This window comes from Triticum urartu, chromosome 3A (assembly GCF_056163025.1).
Source record: "Triticum urartu cultivar PI428250 chromosome 3A, HENAU_Tu73, whole genome shotgun sequence".
Classification (NCBI taxonomy): domain Eukaryota; kingdom Viridiplantae; phylum Streptophyta; class Magnoliopsida; order Poales; family Poaceae; genus Triticum; species Triticum urartu.
The window spans coordinates 14,879,389-14,905,873 of record NC_141875.1 but is presented as its reverse complement, the minus strand read 5'-3'; the positions used below and the strand labels follow the sequence as shown (position 1 = coordinate 14,905,873).

Here is a 26,485-nt window from a genome sequence, read left to right as displayed (position 1 = left end):
AATAATATTGGGCGCGCGTACTGTCACGTGTTGTCGATACAACAAGCGGGGGGGGGGGGGGGGGGGCGATTGCGCCGCCTGTTCTCCCAGCTTGGCAACGGTTTTCCCGCATTTTTCGACAGCTGCTTGTTGTTTGCTCGAGCTCGAGCTCGCCTCCTTCTGTAGACGTTGTCGATGTAACTTCCTGATGTGGCGCTCATAGTCTGTGTCAACAGGCTTAGGAGCTGGTGGTTGAGCCATACGAATGAAGTGGTCAACTACTTCCACAGGAACTTTCTCCCTTGGCGGCGGTGGCGGTTTCGGTCCAAAATGGGCGTCGACTTCTGCCCGGACTATGGCATTGGTTTGCTCCTCGGTCCTGTCGTAAGCCCTCACAGGAAGAGGAGTAGTGAGGTTTGGACCACATTTATATCGCTTGCCTCCGCCTGTACTTCCTGTACTATGACCTCGACTAGTACCGCTACGCACCATCGCTGCGGGGTGTCTCTTCTGCGATTGCTGACGCGGCGGAGACGGCTGACGGGGCTGAGTTGGACGAGGAGGAGTGGCCTGAAGCTGTGCCGGACTTGGAGGAGGAGTGGCCTGAGGTTGTGCCGGACTTGGAGAAGGAGTGGACGTCTGACGCTGTGTCGGACTTGGAGGAGGAGTGGCTTGACACTTTGCCGGACTTGGAGGAGGAGGAGTGGCCTCACACGTTGGTGGACTTGGAGGAGCGGGAGTCTGCTGACTCGGTGGCGGACTTCGACGAGGAGTCGGGTGACGCGGTGTCGGTGGCCTTCGAAAAATGATGCAATCCTTTCTCCATAGGATGATACGATGTTTGGCATCTCCGAGTGTGTGCTCCTCATCACCTCCAGGAATGTCAAGCTCTAGCCCCGAATATTGGTCCACCACCTCATCAACCAAGACACAAGCATAGCCCGCTGGAATCGGGTTGCAATGGAAGGTTGCCTCGGGGGAATTTGAAAAAGCAACGGCGTCCGCCACCTTCATGGATATGTTCTTCATTTTGAAGTGTAGCTCGCAGTTAGTGTTCTCCGTGATGTCATCCACGGGGTATCTATCCAGCACTACTGCGTCGCCCGGGGCGGAACCCACGCTGCTTCTCGACATGGATGGGGCGGTGGTATCCAATGCTGGATCATCCGCTAGCTGCTGCAGCTGCTGAGACCCCCTTTGCTGGCTAAGTGAGTCGATCTGCTCCTGCTGCCGCTGGAATTTAGCTGCCAATTCCGCTTGACTTGCTTCTAGGCCTTGAAGGCGTTCATAGTCGAGCTTCCTTTGCTCCTCCTCCATCTTCCTCTTCTTCTCCTCCGCAATCTTCTTTCTCGCACGGGTTCTGTAGTCGGCGTTCCAGTCCAAAAACCCCTCATACCACAGAATAGCGCCCTTGCCTCGTGTTCTTCCCGGGTGTTCAGGATTTCCTAGGGCACGCGTAAGCTCGTCGTTCTCTCTGTTGGGCTGGAACACCCCCGATCGAGCCTCTTCTATTGCAACAAGTAGCGCATCGTCGGCTCCGTTCAGACATGCCTTCGTCGAAACATTGCCTGTCTTTGGGTCCAACTCCCCCCCATGCGCATAGAACCAAGTCCTGCACCTGGGGGGCCAGCTCTTACTAACCGGAGTGACACCTGCATCCTCCATCTCTTTCTCAGACTTATCCCACTTAGGCATTGCCACCGCATAGCCACCTGGCCCCAGCTTATGGAACTTATCCTTTTTTTCAGCATTCTTGTTTATTCTCGACCGTTCCTTAGCTAATTCTGAATCCTTGAATTTCACGAAATCATCCCAATGAGCACTTTGATTCTCTAGTATCCCCTCGAATACTGGAGTCTTCCTTCCTCCCTTGACATACTTCTCCCACGTCATTCTCTTGTGGTTCTTGAATGCAACCGCCATCTTCCTAAAAGCAGCATCCTTGACTTTCCGCACGTCTGCTTCTGTGAAATTATCTGGTAGGGTGAAATGTTCCATGAGAGTATCCCAAAGCAGATTTTTTTGATTCTCGTCGACAAAAGTAACATCTGTACGTGGATTTGCTGGCTTTCTCCATTCTTGAAGGGAGATCGGGAGCTGGTCCTTCACAAGAACTCCGCACCGACGAACGAACTTGTCCGCAATCTTCTTAGGCGCTAATGGTTCGCCATTAGGTCTGATTGCCTCGATATTGTACTTTACGCCCTCTTTCAACTTTTTGTTCGGGCCTCATTTCGTCCTTTTGCCTGAAGATTTGCTCGATCCGGATGGCTGAAAGAAGAAAGATTGATTCGTTAATATATCTTCAACTCATTTAAAACATGCGATGATCACCAGATTCCTGCTTATATAAATATATATACCTCGCTGGTGTTTGTTGTTTCAGGATTAACATGTTCTTCGTCGTAGTTCATGACTTCATCTTCTCGGTCGTCGCGATCGAATATCATATCACCCTCTCCGGTGTTGTTTAGAAATTCGGAGCCGTCAAAATCTTCTTCATTCTGATCATCATCTGGCCCGCGTATGATATCGAGCATGGTCTGTTCTCTCTCTCTCTGTCGGTATTGTCCGCCATAGCTTTTATTTAACTATGCCAAAAGAAATATAAAACAATTTAGTATAATCTCGAATAATAGATATAATCTCGAATACATCGTCTCGAATAATAGATATAATCTCGAATACATCATCTCGAATAATAGATATAATATTGAATACATCACTAGCTAGCTAGCTAGCAAGCTAATAAAGATCGAATAGTACAGAGTAATCTAGGCCACTCGCGGTTCCTGAGGTGCGGGCGGTGGACACCCAAAGAGAAGGAACCATCACTGGATCATAGCTCGGGTGATCTCCCCAAAGAACCTGCCAGGTATTGGAGAACCTGACGTCCATAGCAGCCATGTAGCGATGGACGTGCTCGTCCTCCTCCCTGACACGGCGACGTACCACCTCCGGCGGGGCTGGCTCCCTCCGCACCGAAAGTGGCCCACGTGAATGCCACCAAAGGAGATGAGGGTCGATGACGGGACCCGGGGTCGGGTTCCTCACCAAGCGTCGCGCCCCTGAAGGTAGCACCTCCCAGTGCCAGCCCGGCGGAGCCCAGTCCCGGACATGGGTCCTCTGAAGCAGGACGTCGTCGCGGACGTGTCGACGGCGAGGATGCGGGCCGGGCATCGTCGACAACAAAATACTATATGCCGCAAAAGTAAAGTAACATTTTTTAAATGATGGATTGTGATGATTTCATATATGCAAATTCTAAATTTTATAACTAAAAATATAAGAAACTAAAAAAACATCGATCATCGTCTAACAATTTGAAATTAATCTAATTCATCTAGCTAGCTAAAACTAACATTTCCAAAATTTCTAACATTTCTATATAACTAACATTTCTATAACATTTGACATTATATATATTATAACTAACATTTCTACATACTATTTGACATTAATCTAATCTAATTAATTAATTCATCTAAAACTTTGTATGAAAAACAGAAAAACAGAAAAAACTAAAAGCTAAAAACAGAAAAATTGTGTGTGTGTGCGCGTCTAGTGTGTGTGTAGTGTGTGTGTGTGTGTGCATGTAGTGTGTGTGTGTGCGCGCGCGCGTGTGTGTGCGCTACGGTCGGCGCCGGCGCCGGTGCCGGTGTGCGCTACGATCAATTGGAGGCAGGAGAGGGGCCGGGGGAGGGGCTCACAGCGCGCGCGGGCAAGGTCGAGGCAACGGCGACGGCGAGGGCGAGGTCGATCCAAAGGAGACGGCGACGGCGAAGCGAGGGGATCGGCGACCGGGACGGCGACGGGGGTGCCGCGGAGTCGACGGGGACGACGCGACGAGGACGGGGGCATCGCGGAGTCGACGGGGACGGCGCAACGAAGGCGGCGACGGGGGCGGCGACGGCGCGACGGGGGCGGCGGCAGAGAGAAGTGGGAGATGAGAAACTGAAAATTTTCGAAGTGTTTCTTATATAGGGGACACCTTTAGTACCAGTTGGAGCCACCAACCGGTAATAAAGGCCTGTTTTGGCTAGGCCAAGCGGGGGCGGGGGGGGGGGGGGGGGAGCACCCCCCTTTAGTACCGGTTCCTGGACCGGTACTAAAGGCCCCCCCTTTAGTACCGGTTGGTGCCACGACCCGGTACTAAAGGGGGTGCGCTGCCAGGCGAGGGGCGCAGAAGTTTAGTCCCACCTCGCTAGCCGAAGGGCGCTCACACCTGCTTATAAGCCCCGCCGCCGCTGCTGTCTCGAGCTCCTCTATAAAGCAGGCCTTCTGGGCCTACCTCTGCTACTCTGCCCTGTGGGGCCTATTGGGCATGCGGGCCTGCATCCTGGCCCAACAATAGGTTGGGTTTCTAGTCGTATGCAGGCCGCTGTGGCCCGGTAGGTGGGCTTTTTCATTTAGTTTTTTCTTTTCTGATTTATTTATTTTGTTTTATTTATTTTTAGTTGTTTTTTGCTGTATTTAGAGTTTCTTTGTGAATATTTTTGATAGTTTTTAGAAACTTTCAGTTAGTGCCGGTAGTTTTTAAATTTGAATAGTTTAAATTTTGAATTATTTGAAATTTGTGTGAATCACTAGTTTGTGAATAACTTAACTTTAAAAATACATTTTCCAGTGATTCTTTTTTCTTATGTTTAATATTAGTGTGTTTTATCATTATATTCAATTTGGTAATGCTTATGTTATTTAAAAATGAAATGCCTTTGTAACGGATGAGTTTTCGTCCGAAACCCTGATACTTCGAAACAGATTGTCCATTTTGTACACGAAGTGCATACAGTTTTTGCGGTAACCCTCTCTACTTTTTTGCACATGCTATGTGGGTGAAATTATGATACCATGCCAACTTTCATCCTTTTCTGAGTTCATTTGAAATGATTTTCAATTTCAGGGTCATTTAGAAATCATACCAAGGTTACACAGAAGAAAGTGATGATAGCTAAGCCGATCACATCCCAGATCTTTCGGTGTGAAACTTTTTTCTTCGCGTGTGTCCCTTTGCGTCGTAGCCATGGAAAATCTTCATCATTTAACGGGATGCTCGGGTCAATATTCACTGTGAATGGAGCAATTTCATCAAACTTTTCATAATCTTTTGACTTGTCTGTCTTGTCATCCACTCCCACGATGTTTCTCTTCCCAGAAAGAACTATGTGCCGCTTTGAATCATCGTACGATGCATTCACTTCCTTATCTTTTCTTTTTCTTGTCTTGGTACACATGTCCTTCACATAGAAAACCTGTGCCACATCATTGGCTAGGACGAATGGTTCGTCTGCATACGCAAGATTGTTGAGATCCACTGTTGTCATTCCGTACTGCGGGTCTTCCGTTACCCCGCCTCGTGTCATATTGACCCATTTGCACCGAAACAAAGGGACCTTCAAACCACGTCGATAGTCAAGTTCCCATATGTCCTGTATATAACCATAATATGTTTCCTTTCCCGTCTTGGTTTCTGCATCAAAGCGGACATCACTGTTTTGGTTGGTGCTCTTCTTATCTTGGGCGATCGTGTAAAATGTATTACCATTTATCTCGTACCCTTTGAAAGTCATTATATTCAAAGATGGTAACTGGGACAACAAGTACAGGTCATCTTTAATAGAGGTGTCATGCATGGTACATGCTTGCAACCAGCTGGCGAAACTCCTGGTTTGTTCACGTGTAATCCAGTCATCAGACCGCTCCGGGTGTTTGGAGCGTAGCAAATTCTTGTCTTCATCCATATACGGAGCCACCAAGGCGGAATTCTGTAGAACTGTGTAGTGTGCTTCAGTGAGAGAATGTCCGTCCATACATATTATTTGTTCCCCTCCTAGCGTGCCTTTTCCATCCAGTCTTCCCTTATGCCGCGATTCAGGAACACCAATCGGCTTAAGGTCAGGAATAAAGTCAATACAAAACTCAATGACCTCCTCATTTTGACGGCCCTTGGAGATGCTTCCTTCTGGCCTAGCATGGTTATGAACATATTTCTTTAAGACTCCCATGAACCTCTCAAAGGGGAACATATTGTGTAGAAATACAGGACCCAAAACGTTAATCTCTTCGCATAGGTGAACTAGAACGTGCGTCATGATGTTGAAGAAGGATGGTGGGAACACCAACTCGAAACTGACAAGACATTGCACCAAATCATTCTGTAACCTTGGTATGATTTCTGGATCGATTACCTTCTGAGAGATTGCATTGAGAAATGCACATAGCTTCACAATGGCTAATCGAACGTTTTCCGGTAGAAGCCCCCTCAATGCAACCGGAAGCAGTTGCGTCATAATCACGTGGCAGTCATGAGACTTTAGGTTCTGGAACTTTTTCTCTGCCATGTTTATTATTCCCTTTATATTCGACGAGAAGCCAGACGGTACCTTAATACTGAGCAGGCATTCAAAGAAGATTTCCTTCTCTTCTTTGGTAAGAGCGTAGCTTGCATGACCCTGATGTATGCCGTCTTTTCCGTGCATACGTTGCTGGTCCTCCCGTGCCTCAGGTGTATCTTTTGTCTTCCCATACACGCCCAAGAAGCCAAGCAGGGTCACACAAAGATTCTTCGTCACGTGCATCACATCGATTGCAGAGCGGACCTCGACGTCTTTCCAATAGGGCAGGTCCCAAAATATAGATTTCTTCTTCCACATGGGTGCGCGTCCGTCAGCGTCATTCGGAACAGGTTGTCCACCAGGACCCTTTCCAAAGACCACCTTCAAATCCTTGACCATATCATCTACATCAGCACCAGTACGGTGGCGAGGCTCCGTCCGGTGATCTGCCTCACCTTTGAAATGCTTGCCTTTCTTTCTTACGGGATGCCTGCTCGGAAGAAATCGACAATGTCCCAGGTACACATTCTTCTTACAATTAGCCAAATATATACTGTCGGTATCGTCCAAACAGTGCGTGCATGCGCGGTATCCCTTGTTTGTCTGTCCTGAAAGGTTATTGAGAGCAGGCCAATCATTGATGGTCACGAACAACAACGCCTTCAGGTCAAATTCTTCCCCCATGTGCTCATCCCACGCACGTACACCTGTTCCATTCCACAGTTGTAAGAGTTCTTCAACTAATGGCCTTAGGTACACATCAATGTCGTTGCCAGGTTGCTTAGGGCCTTGGATGAGCACTGGCATCATAATGAACTTCCGCTTCATGCACAACCAAGGAGGAAGGTTATACAAACATAGAGTCACAGGCCAGGTGCTATGGTTGCTGCTCTGCTCCCCAAAAGGATTAATGCCATCTACGCTTAGACCAAACCATACGCTCCTTGCGTCATCTACAAACTCCTTCCCGTACTTTCTTTCGATTTTTCTCCACTGCGACCCGTCAGCGGGTACTCTCAACTTTCCGTCTTTCTTACGGTCTTCTCTGTGCCATCGCATCACCTTGGCATGCTCTTTGTTTTGGAACAAACGTTTCAACCGTGGTATTATAGGAGCATACCACATCACCTTGGCAGGAATCTTCTTCCTGGGGCGCCGGCCCTCGACATCACCAGGGTCATCGTGGTAGATCTTATAGCGCAATGCACCACATACCGGGCAAGCGTTCAAATCCTCGTACTCACCACGATAGAGGATGCAATCATTAGGGCATGCATGTATCTTCTACACCTCTAACCCTAGAGGGCAGAGAACCTTCTTTGCTTCGTACGTACTCTCGGGCAATTCGTTGTCCTTTGGAAGCATATCCTTTATCATTACCAGCAACTTTCCAAATCCCTTGTCAGATACACCATTCTCTGCCTTCCATTGCAGCAATTCCAGTGTGGTGCCCAGCTTTTTCTTGTCACCTACGCAATTCGGGTACAACAATTTTTTGTGATCCTCTAACATGCGCTGCAACTTCTTCTTCTCCAAATCACTTGCGCAGTTTCTCTTTGCATCGGCAATGGCCCGACCTAGATCATCAACGGGCTCATCTGATGCCTCTTCTTCAGCTTCTTCCCGCATTGCCGGCTCAGCTTCTTCCCGCATTACCGGCTCAGCTTCTTCCCCCATTGTTTTATCATCGTATTCAGGGAACCCATGGCTAGGATAGCTGTCGTCGTCCTCTTCTTCTTCATTGTCTTCCATCATAACCCCTCTTTCTCCGTGCTTGGTCCAAACATTATAATGGGGCATGAAACCGGTCTTAAACAGGTGGACGTGAATGGTTCTTGACGTAGAGTAATTGTGACCATTCTTACAGCGAGCACATGGACAAGGCATAAAACCATCCGCCCGCTTGTTTGCCTCAGCCACAAGCAGAAAAGTACGCACGCCCTCAACGAACTGGGGAGAGCATCGGTCATCGTACATCCATTGCCGGCTCATCTTCATTACACAACACCGAATAGACCAAATTAATACAAGTTCATACATAAAGTTCATACAACACTTAAATGCAACAAACAAATAACTCTCTAGCTAAAGCATTTAAATGCAACAACAAATACGATCAAGATCGCAACTAAGGTAACAATGGATCCAACAGCATAATGATACCAAGCCTCACTATCGATGGCATATTTTCTAATCTTTCTAATCTTCAAGCGCATTTTCTCCATCTTGATCTTGTGATCATCGACGACATCGGCAACATGCAACTCCAATTCCATCTTCTCCCCCTCAATTCTTTTCAATTTTTCTTTCAAGTACTCGTTTTCTCTTTCAACTAAATTTAACCTCTCGGCAATAGGGTCAGTTGGAATTTCAGGTTCAGATACCTCCTAGAAAAAATTTCTATGTCAACTTGATGGGCATAATTTGTCATAAACACGAAATGCAACTAGTTTTAAAAGAGAATATACATACCACATCCGAATCATAACAAGGACTAGGGCCGACGGGGACGGATATCAAAACCATGGCACTATATGTATAACAAACAACGTACGGGTAAGATAATTATACGAGTAACTATATATCCAAATCACACACATCAATTTATATATAAAATTTCATGAACAAGAGGCTCACCACAAGGTGGTGCCGGCGACGGGACGGTGCGGGCGATCGACGGTGGCTACGATGGAGATTTAGAAGGCACTAAGTAAACCACACCTACATATGCAAACTAAGTGTTATTTTTGACCTCAAATTGCATATAAATCAAATACTAGCACATACATATATATATCCTCCCAAATTACTAAACTCACAAATTAATCACTATATAAACCAATGCAAGAGCTAATCTAGCAATGAGAGATGAAAGGACAAAGTTGCTAACCTTTGTGATCATTTGAATGGATGAGGGCCTTCAAATCTTGACAAATTTTGGGCAAATTTTGTGATGAACTCGAGAGGAAGAAGGGAAGAACAGAGGAGAGGGCCGGAGAGTGGAAAGGGGGAAGAACAGAGTGCTGGTGGACGAAGGGTTTATATAGTACGACCTTTAGTACCGGTTCGTGCCAAGAACCGGTACTAAAGGGGCTTGAGGGGCGCCTGTCTGACAACATCCTGCCACCACCCTCATTAGTACCAGTTCATGGCACGAACCGGTGCTAAAGGTTCGCCACGAACCGGTACTAATGAAAGCGGCCCGGCTAGCCGTTGGAACCGGCACTAATGTATACACTAGTGCCGGCTCAAATACAAACCGGCACTAATGTGCTTCACGATTGACCCTTTTTCTACTAGTGCAAGAACCAATCTTACCTACGCATCAAAACCACAACGATAGTTTGTCAAGTTGGTGCTGTTTTAACCTTCGGAAGGACCGGGCGTAGCCACACTCGGTTCAACTAAAGTTGGAGAAACTATCACCCGCTAGCCAGCTTTGTGCAAAAGCACATTGGGAGAACCGGTCTCGCGTAAGCGTACGCGTAATGTCGGTCCGGACCGCTTCGTCCAACAATACCACCGAACCAAAGTATGACATGCTGGTAAGCAGTATGACTTATATCGTCCACAACTCACTTGTGTTCTACTTGTGCAAATAACATCAACACATAAAACCTAGGCTCTGATACCACTGTTGGGTAACGTAGTAATTTCAAAATTTTCCTACGCACACGCAAGATCATGGTGATGCATAGCAACGAGAGGGGAGAGTGTCATCTACGTACCCTTGTAGATCGACAACGGAAGCGTTAGCAAAACGTGGTTGATGTAGTCGTACGTCTTCACGGCCCGACCGATCAAGCACCGAAACTACGACACCTCCGAGTTCTACACGTTCAGCTCGATGACGATCCCCGGACTCCGATCCAGCAAAGTGTCGGGGAAGAGTTCTGTCAGCACGATGGCGTGGTGACGATCTTGATGTACTACCGTCGCAGGGCTTCGCCTAAGGACCGCTACAATATTATCGAGGACTATGGTGGAAGGGGGCACCGCACACGGCTAAGAATATGATCACGTGGATCAACTTGTGTCTCTAGGGGTGCCCCCTGCCTCTGTATATAAATGATCAAAGGGGGGTGTGGCCGGCCAGGAGAGGGCGCGCCAGGAGGAGTCCTACTCCCTCCGGGAGTAGGATTCCCCCCTTTCCTAGTTGGAATAGGATTCGGGAGGGGGGAAAGAAAAGAGAGAGAGAAGAAAAAGGGGGGCGCCGCCCCCCTCTCCTTGTCCTATTCGGACTAGGGGGGGAGGGGCGCGCGGCCCAGCCCTGGCCACCTCTCCTCTCTTCCAGTAAGGCCCACTAAGGCCCATATACCTCCCGGGGGATTCCGGTAACCTCCCGGTACTCTGGTAAAATCCTGATTTCACCCGAAACACTTACGATATCCAAATATAGGCTTCCAATATATCAATCTTTATGTCTCGACCATTTCGAGACTCCTCGTCATGTCCCCGATCCTATCCGGGACTCCGAACTCCTTCGGTACATCAAAACTCATAAACTCATAATATAACTATCATCGAAACCTTAAGCGTGTGGACCCTACGGGTTCGAGAACAATGTAGACATGACTGAGACACGTCTTCGGTCAATAACCTATAGGGGAACCTAGATGCTCATATTGGCTCCTACATATTCTACGAAGACCTTTATCGGTCAGACCGCATAACAACATACGTTGTTCCCTTTGTCATCGGTATGTTACTTGCCCGAGATTCGATCGTCGGTATCTTAATACCTAGTTCAATCTCGTTACCAGCAAGTCTCTTTACTCGTTCCGCAATACATCATCTCACAACTAACTCATTAGTTGCAATGCTTTTAAGGCTTATGTGATGTGTATTACCGAGAGGGCCCAGAGATACCTCTCCGACAATCGGAGTGACAAATCCTAATCTCGAAATATGCCAACCCAACATGTACCTTTGGAGACACCTGTAGAGCACCTTTGTAATCACCCAGTTACGTTGTGACGTTTGGTAGCACACAAAGTGTTCCTCCGGCAAACGGGAGTTGCATAATCTCATAGTCATAGGAACATGTATAAGTCATGAAGAAAGCAATAGCAACGTACTAAACGATCGGGTGCTAAGCTAATGGAATGGGTCATGTCAATCAGATCATTCACCTAATGATGTGATCCCGTTAATCAAATAACAACTCTTTGTCCATGGTTAGGAAACATAACCATCTTTGATTAACGAGCTAGTCTAGTAGAGGCATACTAGTGACACTCTGTTTGTCTATGTATTCACACATGTATTATGTTTCCGGTTAATACAATTCTAGCATGAATAATAAACATTTATCATGATATAAGGAAATAAATAATAACTTTATTATTGCCTCTAGGGCATATTTCCTTCACATGGTGGCTCTGAAAAATTCAGTCGTCGGGGGGCAATAGACGCCCAAGATGTAATGTCGTGTCCATCTTGGCGGGTTGGTTTCTACGCCATTGCACATCCAAATCTCAATTGACTCATACTTGGGCCCTAGATGAGCCACACTCAGCTCCCCGCAAAGCTCACCCAAGTTGGGAGTTGCATACATGAGCCCCATGCAGCAAGGAGGCGGTGTTGTGACGCTGAATGATTCGTCCTCCAGTCTGAAGCGGAGAAACCCTGGTGTCGTTTCTCCATCCGTGAGTTTGTTCTGGTCAATGTGCGAAAACAATGAGACCTCGAAGAAGGTCGGGTTTCTCAAAATGCTAAGCACTTGGTGGGTGAGCAGCTTGTAGAAGCAGTTAGTTGCTACACAATTGGAGCTCGGAGGCAGTGGGAGGACGTGCTGTGTGGCTTGGGTTGAGCACGCAGACCATGGTCTCCGTGGGCACAACACCAGCCCATCACAGTGGGCGAAGCAATGCGCATCGTCTTCATTAGGTAAGTCCATGGTGTCCGCGAGGGCTGCACCCTCCTCTGACACGTACAAGCCAATGGTGGCAACCTTGTTCGTGCGGTCCTCTCTCGTACTGGTCCACACGAGCAAGTGTGGCTTCTGGGCACAGAGGTGGGCACCATGAAACGCTGCGTTGTCGGAGATGGTGTGGCGCCATGCCTTTGTAGACAAACGTGAACCGGAGTAGCGACTTGACGGGCAGGCGGGCCATGATCTGCAAGAGTTCGGGAGGCATCTAGCACGGTGCCATCTTGCTCCTCTTGGCTATCTCGTTGTCCATGGCCAAGCCAGATCGTGTCGATGAGATGGTGTTTTTACATGATAGGCCTTCAATGTATTATGGAAAGAGCAAAGTCTCGTCGTTGTCGGATTAAGTTTCCTCGACGCATGACAAGTGGTGGCCGACTCCTATTCTGCTCCCGTTCCCATATGACTACATTATCTGCAAAATATAGATTATATAATATTCTCATGGCTTTGATTGCAAAAAAGGGAAACGTTTCCAGCCGGGGCGCCGGTCCAAAATTGGGTCGGTCGCACGCCAGCCTTGCAATCCGTATGGATCGTGCGTCCAGCATGCCACAAGCGCAACCCCTGCGAATCGTTATTTCTTCTTCTTTCATACTTCTTCCTCACGACGCGGGGCAGTTGTATCCGTTCTTGTTGCTGGGTGGTGCACTGTGGTGATCATCCCGTTCGTGCTGCTGGGCACGTTCAGCGCAGAGGCCGCCATGGTTAGGGAGGCGAGACACACCTAAGGCTCCAGAAAGCTGGCACCGCCATGGCCAGATGTTGGAACTGTGGCTCATAGTTGCTGCAATTGTCGGACACCCGCGAGCTTTTCCATGGTGGCCACACCAATGTGGGAAGGGATGCTGCAATCGATTGATGTGGGAGCTGCAACCGTGCCCCGGTTTTGCTGGAACCGGCGACCGCGGTGAGGTGGAGGGTCACCACGGCAAGTTAGATTGGAGGGGCGGGGGTGTGCAACCATGAACCTCTTTTGTTGCAGCCGTACTATGCCGGAGCTGGAACCAGTGGCTGATTTTGCTTCAACGATTGAACCGTCGAGAAAAGGGCTTCGCGATCTACTAGTTTTTCACTTCAACGATTGAACCGGCGAGAAGAAAAAGGGCTTGACTGGCTGTGTTTTGCTGGAACCGTCAACCTAATTTGCTGGAACCAACCACCACGATTGCTCGAACCGGCACCTCAAGTGCGATCGGAATGCTGCAACCTGTCGCGGTAAAAGCTACAATTGGCGGTGACTTTTGCTACGACTGGCAGCAGAGAATGCTACATCCGTCATCTGAAAAAACTTCAACCAAGGGACGGTCAACCAACAATGGTGAGCGGTGGCGATGGAAGCTGGGAGCAGGCCATAAATGAATATGACGACAGCGAGGAAAAGCTGGAACCGTTGTCCATCGGAGCTGCAACTATGGGCAGCGAAGCTGCATACTTAGGCGTCTCCTAGGCAGTTTTTGGCTTCGAACTGGACGAGGGGAGCTGCATCCAGCCTACTTCCCAGCGTGGCGAGCGGCGCTGATCATAGGCGAACAACAGCGATTGGAGGCGCAGTAGTGCTTTGAGGGATCACAATACTGGGACTTCGGAAGAAGCCTAATGCACCACACTTGCGTGTGTGCCGAGCCCCATGACACAACTCAGGAGCATCCACAACCAACGAGTGCAGTAAACACGAACCTTGACTGGGAGATTCACCATGGAAAATCGGAAGCGGTTGAGTGACTTGGTTGCTCCTTCTATTCTTGTCTCTCCTTACGTTGAAGTGAGCATTCCTGCTACCTATTCTTCACTATGTTAGTTCTAGTATATTAGGTGAAGCTTAGCCCCAATTGTGATCTTGGATGTATTTTCTACTCTCTATGTTTTGTTGCCTGGTGGTTAGCACAGGTTGGTTGGGAGCCAATACTTGATTTTCCACATCATCCTTGGTGTTAGCTTTTTCGGGCTCCGGCAACATTGTTCAAGCCTTTATCTTGCACCGATACAAGGATGATTTTGGTTGGTGTCCTCTCTGGTTACCCTCCTGTGTCTCTATAACCTCCAGCTACGGATACCTGCTTAGAAGCCTCTAGACTAGGTTGTTGCATGGTGTGGTGACAGATGGATTCCTCGTTGCTTCTTGATGGCATCTGCTGAATCAAGGGGTTATTTTTCCTACTCCATGCAAGCACCTAATCAAGATTTTTGGCGTCGGGGTCTCCACCCTGTTCCAGGGATCTTTTGGACTCTTGTGGACATGTTGTCGTTATGTGCTGGTGGTGGCCAGCACATCCGCCATGGCGTATGTGGTGGTCGATAGCAGTGAGAAAGGTGTGATGTGTCATCACCTGGGTGAAAAGTTGTGATGCATTGTGTGCTCCTTTGTACTATTTGGTTACGCGTGTCCCTTGTGCTTACACATGTATCCTTTTCTTTTTATGGGCTCCCACGTGTTTGATTATCCTATAATTCGGTGATGGAGTCAAAAGTACTCCACCGCTATCAGTTAAGCCGGAAACTATGCGAACAAAAACAATGTGCTTACTTTTATGTTCCTCAGTTTTTCTAGAATAATATTGATCTGCAATAGTCAAACTTTTATCGCACACTCGTAGGTACTTAAAAGAAAGACAACATTAATATATGGATAAACTAGCAACAATGAAATAGATTAAGTGCACGTCTTATATCTATACCATATAAGTTTGGGAATGGAAACCACAATGAGGAAGCATTTTTAGTGTAGTGTGGCTGCCTCGGCACCTTTTGTTCTCATACCTCTGCTATTCTCCTCTCCCACCTCCTGGAAAAAGTTCGGCCCGAGACACACATGCACGGGTTTTCTTTCCCCAAAGGCCAGCCAAGATGCTAGGCGCCGCCGTCGAGGGGAGGAGCAGGGCTTCGCCGGACAAGGCCGACAAGAGATCCAAGAAGGCGCGGCTGCACCTGCCCGAAGGCCACGTGAGTCAAGAGGCGGCCAGAGGAGGAGATGGGGGCGCCATCATCGGGGCGGCGTACAGCCCGCGAGTGGAGCTCGCCGTGAGGATCGACAAGCAAGTGCTCCACTGCCCCCTCTGCACCCTCCCCTTCAAGCCCCCCGTCTTCCAGGTTCCTCTGGTTCTTTCTTTCCTTCTTTCTTCCCCCATTAGCGCCGGTGAGAGATCGACTCTTTCGTGCTGATTTACGGGCCATCTACGATTTGTGTGCCTGCCGGCAGTGCAAAGCGGGGCACCTGGCCTGCGGCTGCTGCGTGGCCCTCTTGCCCTTCGGGCAGTGCAAGGTGTGCGTGGACGACGGTGGATTCTTCGACCCCTGGCCCGTGCTTGACGCCGTGGTGTCCTCGACCCGGATCGAGTGCCCTAATGCTGGCTGCCAGAGGTACGTGACCTACCATGAGGTCGCCGAGCACAAGTCCGCGTGCCCGCACGCGCCCTGCCACTGCATGGAGCCGGGCTGCGTCTACGTCGGTGCGCCGCAGGCGCTCGCCGGCCACCTCCACACCGTCCACTCGGTGCCAGTGCGCGCCGTGCATTACTGCAAGATCGGCCAGCTCCAGCTGCCGGTGTCGACCCCGCGGGTGGTGCTTCTCGGCGAGGACAACCATGTTTTCCTCTTGACCGTGGGTGCACTCGGCGCTGGCATGACCGCCGTGTCCGTGGTGTGCGCCAGGGCGAGGGCGGCGACGCGGCCACGGTTCACGTGCAAGTTGTGGGTCAATCTAGAGCCATCCCAGGCGGCGGCGGCAAACTGCAGCAAGGAGGACATGTTGCTGGTGGACATGCACATAAGGAGCAGCTCGTCGCCCGGCACGGTGGCTACCGCGGACGAGCCAACGTTCCTGCCGGTGCCGCAGATGTACCTGGTTCCAGCAGCGACAGGGGATGGGGCTGCGTCCAAGGAAGTTCGCCTGCACATCCGCATCGACAAGATGTCCCCTTGGTCCGATGCATTGGCTTGATTAGGTCCACCGCTGCTGTGTTGATGGGAAACAAAAGATGCATTCAAGGCAGATCATGCTTACTTATTTTGGAGTTGCAGCTGAAACTATTTGTGTGATGTTAATTAGTAGATGCAGTTCACCTTTAATGTCATTGTAGGGTACTGTATTTAAATCAGAGGATATTATGCTTGGTGCTCATCCTTTCATTAAATGCATCTTCTTCCGTTCTTATGTCATTCCAACTTGCAAGCATTTCATTCACATCCGTTTCAATCTATCTATCTCAAGTCAGGAGTAGAGCTCAATCTCATGCCGTGAAATGTTATCCATGCTACGAAAGTGATGTTTAATGCGGGTTTACTGGAGGATAGTGAGGAAGAAAGCAGGCCTTCTGTCAAACAAATCTCCCAAGGAAGATACCTTGCCAATGTTGATGCAGCATGTAACCCTGCAGTAATTCCTGATTAAGCTTCTCTCAGAGTCTTCCTAAGGAATGAATCAAATCCATCTCCTTCCTAACGGGGAAACTTATCTCTGTACACTGCTTAAACTGCTCATACTAAAGTGTTCTAGACCTCTTTGAGGTCTGCAGTCTTCTAAAAACGAAAAGTAGTAACTTCTACTAAACGTGGCCATAATTCTTTTCTTGATGAATGAGCTTTCTGAGGAAAAAAAACTATTTTCTAACAAAATAATCTTTCGATATTAAAATGAAAACAAGTCATCGATACTATATGAAACATATATTTACAACTTGAATGGCGGCTGAGAGTTACCCTACCAAACCATTGGTGTTTACTGATGGGCATGTCATGCGTTTGGATAACTCCCAAATTTTAGATCTCACTCACTAACATTTGATTTATCTTTTAGTTTTATTGATAGTAGAAGACTACGCTGGTTAGTGGAGCGTGAAAAAACTTTCCTTTTGAATTGCCCCTCTTGATTTTGCGCACGAAGCATGTCGGCATGTTTAAAACCAGGGTACGCAGAGCATAACTATAGATGGACCAGCCCAAAAAGCCACGTTGGTAAGGTTTTTAATTTCGGAAATGGAAAAATTTCGGACGTCACCGGAATATGCAGAAATTCGGAAATTGGGAACTTATTTTGGATTTTGAGTTTCAAAAATCTAAGTATTACATCTTTTTAACCTAATTTAAATTTTAGTTTGAATTTGACTCAAAATTTCAGGGTTGCAATTATTTCGAACCCCACCGAAATATGTGAAATTTCGCTGAAATTTTGAACCATCGGTACATGAAGAAACTACACTGGAATTCCTCTTGACAATTAATACTACAACATCCAGAAGGAGCCAATTACATGGCGGCATGCAGACCTTTGTGTAGGTTTACTTCCAAGTAAATCTACCCTCGTTAAACCATATCTAAAAAAAACGTCTGTATTGATGTTTTGGGACGGTGCTAGGTGTCCCGAACACGGGCCTCCTCAGCACACGTGCCTCGCATGCAGACAACCTTCACATAGGCCGTGTGAGATCCCGTTCCTGACAACACATTCAATGTGCATGCAAGCTACGGTGCATAGCCTACTGCTGTCGGGTGTGACAAGTGTCGAGAAGTCCGCCTCGATCATCAAATGCGACTTCCACACACCGCCGACTCTTTCGGTCAAGGCAATCGATGCCACATGCTCCCGCATGGACTTCGTGGAGTTGCTCTTTCATGCGGACGTCAGGCAACATATATCTAATTATATTATAGAGTGAGATTTGATTTGTTTTTAATTTGTCTCACACAAGCATTTGATTGCTAATATATGCCTATGTTATTCTCATGCATTTTTAGCAATATTATTGATGCGTGATGGTATAATGCATCAAGCATGCCATGTTCTGTGTATTAGCGATTTATCTTTTTCTTGAATCTTGGTACAATTTATTTTGGCAGAAAACTGATTTTTTTTATCCCCAATTAAGCCTTTCACTTACTATCTTTGTTACACGTTATGCTTCATTATACTCGCTAAGATGCAATTCCTTTCCTCCGACTTTGGAGTTGTGATGTTTCTGACAACATCACATAAAAGTTTGCAATTTTCTCTATCCAATAGGTTATGTTAAAGCGCCCTTCCCAATAGTTCATTATAAATCAACTGAAATTTGAAACCATCGACTGATATGTATTTGCAGAGTCTATGATATATATACCCATCTTTAAATATGTTCCCTAGTATTCTTCTTTCCTATTAACTGATTCATGAAATGATTCCCTGAGGTGGCCAAATACATTACTTACATACAATGAATTGTAATAATTGCCCATTTGAAGAAGGCATGGTCAATTATTATTAGACCTTGTTTTTGTTAGGTGCTTTTGTATCGCTTATTTATTCCTACCAGAATGTAGGAACATATATCAATAGATATATTTGTTTTCTTGATTTTCCAAGAAGAACTGGCACACGAAGCTGGGATAACTGCTTTGATTCTTAAATAATTGTTTCCTATTAGTACAATATTTTTATCATCCATTGGTTAAAGAACTAAATTATGTATTAGTTTGCATCGATGCAGTAGGGGACATATTTTGAAAGCAGTTCACATCCAGTTAACATTGATTGCCACAGATACCGATCATGTCCAATGTGGGAAAGGTGATACATTCATTATTTGTTTGTGGGACTCGATAATAGAGGTGAGACCTTTTTCCACCTATCTGTTGGAGATGATTTCTGTGGATTTAGTGTTTAATGCAGCGGCCTGTTGCTTTAGGATACGTTGTGCCTCACACCCGAAATACGCTTCAATTAGTTTTACAGTAATAATATTGCATCACTTTGTATTATTATGATGTACTACTTCAATCCATGTCACATTATTATTTCAAAATAAATAATCACAAACTTCAACATACTTGTTTTTCAGTTAATGTTGTTCCAAATTAGTTCTGGTGGTTTGTTTTATTGATTCTAAGTTTCTGAACTTCTCATTCTTGTATAGGTAAAAGAAAACTTCCACATTGACGAGGGTGATTCTTCATATGGAGTGTTACGGATCATGAAAAATTGTGGTTGGATAGTTAGGTTGACAGTGGTATCCCTAGCCCAACAGCGTTGAAAGTCTTGTGCTCGCACTTATTTTAGGATTTTCTGGCGATGTGCGTTCTGTGAGAGGAGACGTTCCCGTCGACTACGAGGCACCTACAGTGACTTTGTAAAATCTCTAGATGATATGCTGGCTCAGTCTCTCGGATGTGCGCATAGGGGTAGGGGTGTGCCTGTGTGCATTCATAGGACTGAGTGTATGCACGTATATATGAGCGATTGCGTCTGTATTATGCTAAAAAGATGTCTTTTTCAGTTCGTGTCACTGTGCTAGTTTACCTGCAAGGTTGAACCCAACTAATGCACAACTCTTTCCACTACTAGCTACCGATCTAAACTGGACAACAGTAAACAAGCAAGCAGGGTGAAATATGACCCATAAAATCATCAAAAAAATGTGAAAATAAATAAATAATTCATCACATCAACGAAATAATAGCTAAAGAATACTTTAGATTAACACAACTCATATGTCTATTGTATTGAACATCAAAGTGGACAGATTACATCGTGGTTACTGCCATGAACCCATATCCAGGGGTTAGACTACTCACCACTCATCTTTGAGTGCGAGGATCTATGTCAGTAAAGATCGAGATGAATTTTCCTCCTCCGACAAAGTACTAGATCAAGGTTGAAATGAAGATCGCCTCAGACCATGAGATAGTTGACGTGAAAAAATGCACGATAAATTGGGGAAAGGCTTTCAGGATATATATAGCCAGTGGTCACCAGAGCTACTTTCGTGGGAAATACCATAGGCCCTAGGCGCCCCACCAAGGATCCTATGGCCTTTGGACGCCTCTGCCATATGGGCCCCTCAATGAAGAGGGCCCAGGTGCCCTAGTATTCTTCCGGCACAAAAACACCTTCTATTTTTTATGATTTTTCTGGTGACTTTTTCTATGGTGATTTCCTGATATCCCAAAAATAGCAGAAAAACAAAACTGGTGCTCGGCACTAAAGTAATAGGCCTGTCCCTGAAAAGGATTGAAAATATATTGCAAACTTGAAGGATAATAGGCATGAAACATACAAAAACTATAGGTATGTTGGAGATATATCACTGACCAACTTTTATACTCCATTCCATACGGTGTGTATACTGGAAGCACACCTGAAACATAGTTAATCATCTAATCATAATGCCATTAACATCAAAACCCTCATTAGAGCCTAGCCGTACTTTCAACATCGATTTCGCGTAGTAGTAGGTTATCAAAAAAAAAGGGTAGTCCTTTGTGCACCCCTTATGGCGGATTTTGGGGCTATCAAGCCGGTATGGGGATGCCTATGTCAATTGGATGCCAAGCGAGGAATAGGTGTCATCCTTGCTCCTCCTGGTTGAACTTTCATTGCCCCATTAAATACTCGTTGCCTATGTTTTATCTTGCCTAGATCTTTTCTCACATATTTTGATTTGGGGATTATACTAGCGGTTCGTGTTCTGATCTGGAGGTCCTTCTATTCTTGTCTCTCCTTAGGTTCAAATAAGCGTTCCTGCCACCTATTCTCCACTATGTTATTTCTAGGATATTAGGTGAAGCTTAGCCCCTATTGTAATCTTGGGTGTATTTTCTACTCTCCATGTTCTATCGCCTGGTGGTTACCAGAGGTTGGTTGGGATTCGATACTTGATTTCCCACATCATCATTGGTGTTAGCTTTCTCGTGCTCCAGCAACGTTGTTAAAGCCTTTCTCATGCACCGATGCGAGGATGATCTTGGTTGGTGTCCTCTCTGGTTATCCCCCTGTGTCTCTATAATCTCCATCTACGGATGCCTGCTTAGAATTCTCTGGAATAGGTTGTTACATGGTGTGGTGACAGATGGATTCCTCATTGCTTCTTGATGGCATCTGCAAAATCATGGGGTTATTTTTCCTACTCCACGCAACCAGCTAATCAAGATTTTTGGCGTCGGGGGTCTTCAAAATCCGGTACCCTATTCCAGGGATCTTTTGGACTCTTGTGGACATGTTGTCATTATGTGCTGGTGGTGGCCAGCACATCCGCTATGGCGTATGTGGTGGTCGATAGCAGTGAGAAAGGTGTGATGTGTCATCACCTGGGTGAAAAGTTGTGATGCGTTGTGTGCTCCTTTGTACTATTCGGTTACGCGTGTCCCTTGTGCTTACACATGTATCCTTTTCTTTTTATGGGCTCCCACGTGTTTGATGATGCTATAATTCGGTGATGGAGTCAAAAGTACTCCACCGCGTATCAGTTAAGCCGGAAACTACGCGAAAAAAAACAATGTGCTTACTTTAATGTTCCTCAGTTTTTCTAGAATAACATTGATCTGCGATAGTCAAACTTTTATCGCACACTCGTAGGTACTTAAAAGAAAGACAACATTAATATGTGGACAAACTAGCAACAATGAAATAGATTAAGTGCACGTCTTATATCTATACCATATAAGTTTGGGAATGGAAACCACAATGAGGAAGCATTTATAGTGTAGTGTGGCTGCCTCGACACCTTTTGTTCTTATACCTCTGCTATTCTCCTCTCCCACCTCCTGGAAAAAGTTTGGCCTGAGACACACATGCACGGGTTTTCTTTCCCCAAAGGCCAGCCAGGATGCTAGGCGCCGGCATCGAGGGGAGGAGCAGGGCTTCGCCGGACAAGGCCGACGAGAGATCCAAGAAGGCGCGGCTGCACCTGCCCGAAGGCCACGTGAGTCAAGAGGCGGCCAGAGGAGGAGATGGGGGCGCCATCGTCGGGGCGGCGTACAGCCCGCGAGTGGAGCTCGCCGTGAGGATCGACAAGCACGTGCTCCACTGCCCCCTCTGCACCCTCCCCTTCAAGCCCCCCGTCTTCCAGGTTCCTCTGGTTCTTTCTTTCCTTCTTTCTTCCTCCATTAGCGCCAGTGAGAGATCGACTCTTTCGTGCTGATTTACGGGCCATCTACGATTTGTGTGCCTGCCTGCAGTGCAAAGCGGGGCACCTGGCCTGCGGCTGCTACGTGGCCCTCTTGCCCTTTGGGCAGTGCAAGGTGTGCGTGGACGACGGTGGATTCTTCGCCCCCTGCCCCGCGCTTGACGCCGTGGTGTCCTCGACCAGGATCGAGTGCCCTAATGCTGGCTGCCAGAGGTACGTGACCTACCATGAGGTCGCCGAGCACAAGACCGCGTGCCCGCACGCGCCCTGCCACTGCATGGAGCCGGGCTGCGTCTACGTCGGTGCGCCGCAGGCACTCGCCGGCCACCTCCACACCGTCCACTCGGTGCCGGTGCGCGCCGTGCAGTACCGCAAGATCGGCCAGCTCCAGCTGCCCGTGTCGACCCCGCGGGTGGTGCTTCTCGGCGAGGATAACCATGTTTTCCTCTTGACCGTTGGTGCGCTCGGCGCTGGCATGACCGCCGTGTCCGTGGTGTGCGCCAGGGCGAGGGCGGCGACGCGGCCCCGGTTCGTGTGCAAGATGTGGGTCAATCTGGAGCCATCCCAGGCGGCGGCGGCGAACTGCAGCAAGGAGGACATGTTGCTGGTGGACATGCACATAAGGAGCAGCTCGTCGCCCGGCACGGTGGCTGCCGCGGACGAGCCAATGTTCCTGCCGGTGCCGCGGATGTACCTGGTTCCAGCAGCGACAGGGGATGGGGCTGCATCCATGGAAGTTCGCCTGCACATCCGCATCGACAAGATGTCCCCTTGGTCCGATGCATTGGCTTGATTAGGTCCACCGCTGCTGTGTTGATGGGAAACAAAAGATGCATTCAAGGCAGATCATGCTTACTTATTTTGGAGTTGCAGCTGAAACTATTTGTGTGATGTTAATTAGTAGATGTAGTTCACCTTTAATGTCATTGTAGGGTACTGTATTTAAATCGGAGGATATTATGCTTGGTGCTCATCCTTTCGTGAAATGCATCTTCTTCCATTCTTATGTCATTCCAACTTGCAAGCATTTCATTCGCATCCGTTTTAATCTATCTATCTCAAGTCAGGAGTAGAGCTCAATCTCAAGCCATGAAATGTTATCCATGCAACGAAAGTGATGCTTAATGCGGGTTTACTGGAGGATAGTGAGGAAGAAAGGAGGCCTTCTGTCAAACAAATCTCCGAAGGAAGATACCTTGCCAATGTTGATGCAGCATATAACCGGGCAGTAATTGCTGATTAAGCTTCTCTCAGAGTCTTCCTAAGGAATGAATCAAATCCATCTCCTTCCTAACGGGGAAACTTATCTCTGTCCACTGCTTAAGCTGCTCATACTAAAGTGTTCTAGACCTCTTTGAGGGCTGCAGTCTGCCAAAAACGAAAACTAGTAACTTCTACTAAACGTGGCTGTAATTCTTTTCTAGATGAATGAGCTTTCCAAGGAAAAAAAATCTATTTTCTACAAAATAATCTTTCGATATTAAAATGAAAACAAGTCATCGATACTATAAGTGTAAACATCTACTTACAACTTGAATGGCGGCTGAGAGTTACCCTACCAAACAATTGGTGTTTAATGATGGGCATGACATGCATTTGGATAACTCCCAAATTTTAGATCTCACTCACTAACATTTGATTTATATTTTGGTTTTATTGATAGTAGAAGACAACGCTGGTTAGTGGAGTGTGAAAAAACTTTCTTTTTTAGTTGCCCCTCTTGATTTTGCGAACAAAGCATGTCGGCATATTTAAATTTTAACCTAATTTAAATTTTAGTTTGAGTTTCAAAAATCTATAATTTTTCATATTTTTAACCTAATTTAAATTTTAGTTTGTTTGACACAAAATTTCAGGGTTGCAATTATTTTGAACCCCACCGAAATATGTGAAATTTTGCTGAAATTTTGAACCCTCAGTACATGAAGAAACTACATTCCTCTTGACAATTAGTACTACAACATCCAGAAGGAGCAAATTACGTGGCGGCATGCAGACCTTTGTGTAGGTTTACTTTCAAGTAAATCTACCCTTGTTAAACCATATCTACAAAAACGACTATAGTGACATTTTGGGACGGTGCTAGCTGTCCCGAACACGGGCCTCCTCAGCACACGCTCCTCGCATGCAGAAAACTTTCTCAGAAGCCGTGTGAGGTCAGGTTCCTGACAATGCATTCAATGTGCGTGCAAGCTACGGTGCATAGCCTACCGCTGTCGGGGGTGACACGTGTCGAGAAGTCTGCCCCGATCATCAAATGCGACTTCCACACACCGCTGACTCTTTCGGTCAAGGCAATCAATGGCACATGCTCCCGCATGGACTTCATGGAGTTGCTCTTTCATGCAGATGTCAGGCAACATATATCTTTTTATATTATAGAGTGGGATTTGATTTTTTCAATTTGTCTCACGCAAGCATTTGATTCCTAATATATGCCTATGTTATTCTCATGCATTTTCAGCAATATTATTGATGCATGATGGTATAATTCATCAAGCATGCCATGTTCTATGTATTAGCGATTTATGTTTTTCTTGAATCTTGGTAGGATTTATTTTGGCAGCAAACTGATTTTTTATCCCCAATTAATCCTTTCACTTACTATCTTTGTTACACATTATGTTTCATTATACTCGCTGAGATGCAATTCCTTTCCTCTGACTTTGGAGTTGTGATGTTTCTGACAACATCACATAAAAGTTTGCAATTTGCTCTATCCAACAGGTTAGGTAAAAGCGCCCTTCCCAATAGGTCATTATATATCAGCTGAAATTTGAAGCCATCGACTGGTATGTATTTGCAGAGTCTGATATATATACCCATCTTTAAATATGTTCCATAGTATTCTTCTTTCCTATTAACTAATTCATAAAATGATTCCCTGAGGTGGCCAAATACATTCCTTGCGTACAATGCATATATGTGCTTCAATTTTCTCTATTAACAACTTGACATATTGATGTTAATTGTAATAATTTCCCATTTGAAGAAGGCATGGTCAATTATTATTAGACCTTGTTTTTGTTAGGTGCTTTTGTATCGCTTATTTAATCCAACGAGAATGTAGGAACATATAGTAATAGATATATTTGTTTTCTTCATTTTCCAAGAAGAACTGGCACAGAAAGCTGAGATAACTGCTTTGATTCTTAAATAATTGTTTCCTATTAGTACAATATTTTTATCCTCCATTGGTTCCAGAACTAAATTATGTATTAGTTTCCATCCATGCAGTAGGGGAAATATTTTGAAAGCAGTTCACATCCAGTTAACATTGATTGCCACAGATAGCGATCCTGTCCAATGTGGGAAAGGTGATATATTCATTATTTGTTTGTGGGACTCGATAATAGAGGTGAGTCCTTTTTCCACCTATCCGTTGGAGATGATGTCTGTGGATTTAGTGTTCAATGCAGCGGCCTGTTGCTTTAGGATACGTTGTGCCTCACACCCGAAATACGCTTCAATTAGTTTTACAGTAAAAATATTGCATCACTTTGTATTATTATGATGTACTACTTCAATCCATGTCACATTATTATTTCAAAATACATAATCACAAACTTCAACATACTTGTTTTTCAGTTAATGTTGTTCCAAATTAGTTCTGGTGGTTTGTTTTTTTTATTCTAAGTTTGTGAACTTCTCATTCTTGTATAGGTAAAAGAAAACTTCCACATTGATGAGGATGATTCTTCATATGGAGTTTTATGGATCATGACAAATTGTTGTTGGATGGTTAGGTGGACAGTGGTATCCCTAGCCCAATAGGGTTCAAATTCTTGTACTCGCATTTATTTTGTATTTAATCAGGATTTTCCAGCAATGTGCGTTCTGTGAGAGGAGACGTTCCCGTCGACTACGAGGCACCTACCGTGACTTCGTAAAACATCTAGATGATATGCTGGCTCAGTCTCTCGGATGTGCGCATAGGGGTAGGGGTGTGCGTGTGTGCGTTTATAGGGCTGAGTGTATGCGCGTATATATGAGCGCTTGCTTCTGTGCTATGCTAAAAAAATGTCTTTTTCAGTTCGTGTCACTATGCTAGTTTACCTGCAAGGTTGAACCCAACTAATGCACAACTCTTTCCACTACTAGCTACCGATCTAAACTGGACAAGAGTAAACAAGCAAGCAGGGAGAAATATGACCCATAAAATCATCCAAAAAACGTGAACAAATAAATAATTCATCACATGAACGAAATAAATAGCTAAAGAAAACTTTATATTAACACAGCTCATTTGTCTATTGTATTGAACATCAAAGTGGAGAGATTACATCTTGGTTACCGCCATGAGCCCATATTCAGGGGTTAGACTACCCACCACTCATCTTTGAGTGTGAGGATCGATGTCGGTG

The 26,485-nt window shown here is 46.2% G+C and overlaps 2 protein-coding genes across 2 annotated transcripts; both read left to right on the top strand.

Annotated features, from left to right (window-relative positions):
* Window positions 1-14,944: 14,944 nt before the first annotated feature.
* On the top strand, window positions 14,945-16,404 carry LOC125547644 (E3 ubiquitin-protein ligase SINA-like 10). Its single transcript, XM_048711458.2, has 2 exons — window positions 14,945-15,336; window positions 15,446-16,404. The coding sequence occupies exons 1-2, from the start codon at window positions 15,094-15,096 to the stop codon at window positions 16,184-16,186; spliced, it is 984 nt and encodes a 327-aa protein (XP_048567415.2). The 5' UTR covers window positions 14,945-15,093; the 3' UTR covers window positions 16,187-16,404.
* A 5,273-nt stretch (window positions 16,405-21,677) lies between these two features.
* LOC125547645 (uncharacterized) lies at window positions 21,678-23,132 on the top strand. Its single transcript, XM_048711459.2, has 2 exons — window positions 21,678-22,064; window positions 22,174-23,132. Exons 1-2 carry the CDS (start codon window positions 21,822-21,824, stop codon window positions 22,912-22,914), a joined length of 984 nt encoding a protein of 327 aa, XP_048567416.2. The 5' UTR covers window positions 21,678-21,821; the 3' UTR covers window positions 22,915-23,132.
* Window positions 23,133-26,485: the final 3,353 nt, after the last annotated feature.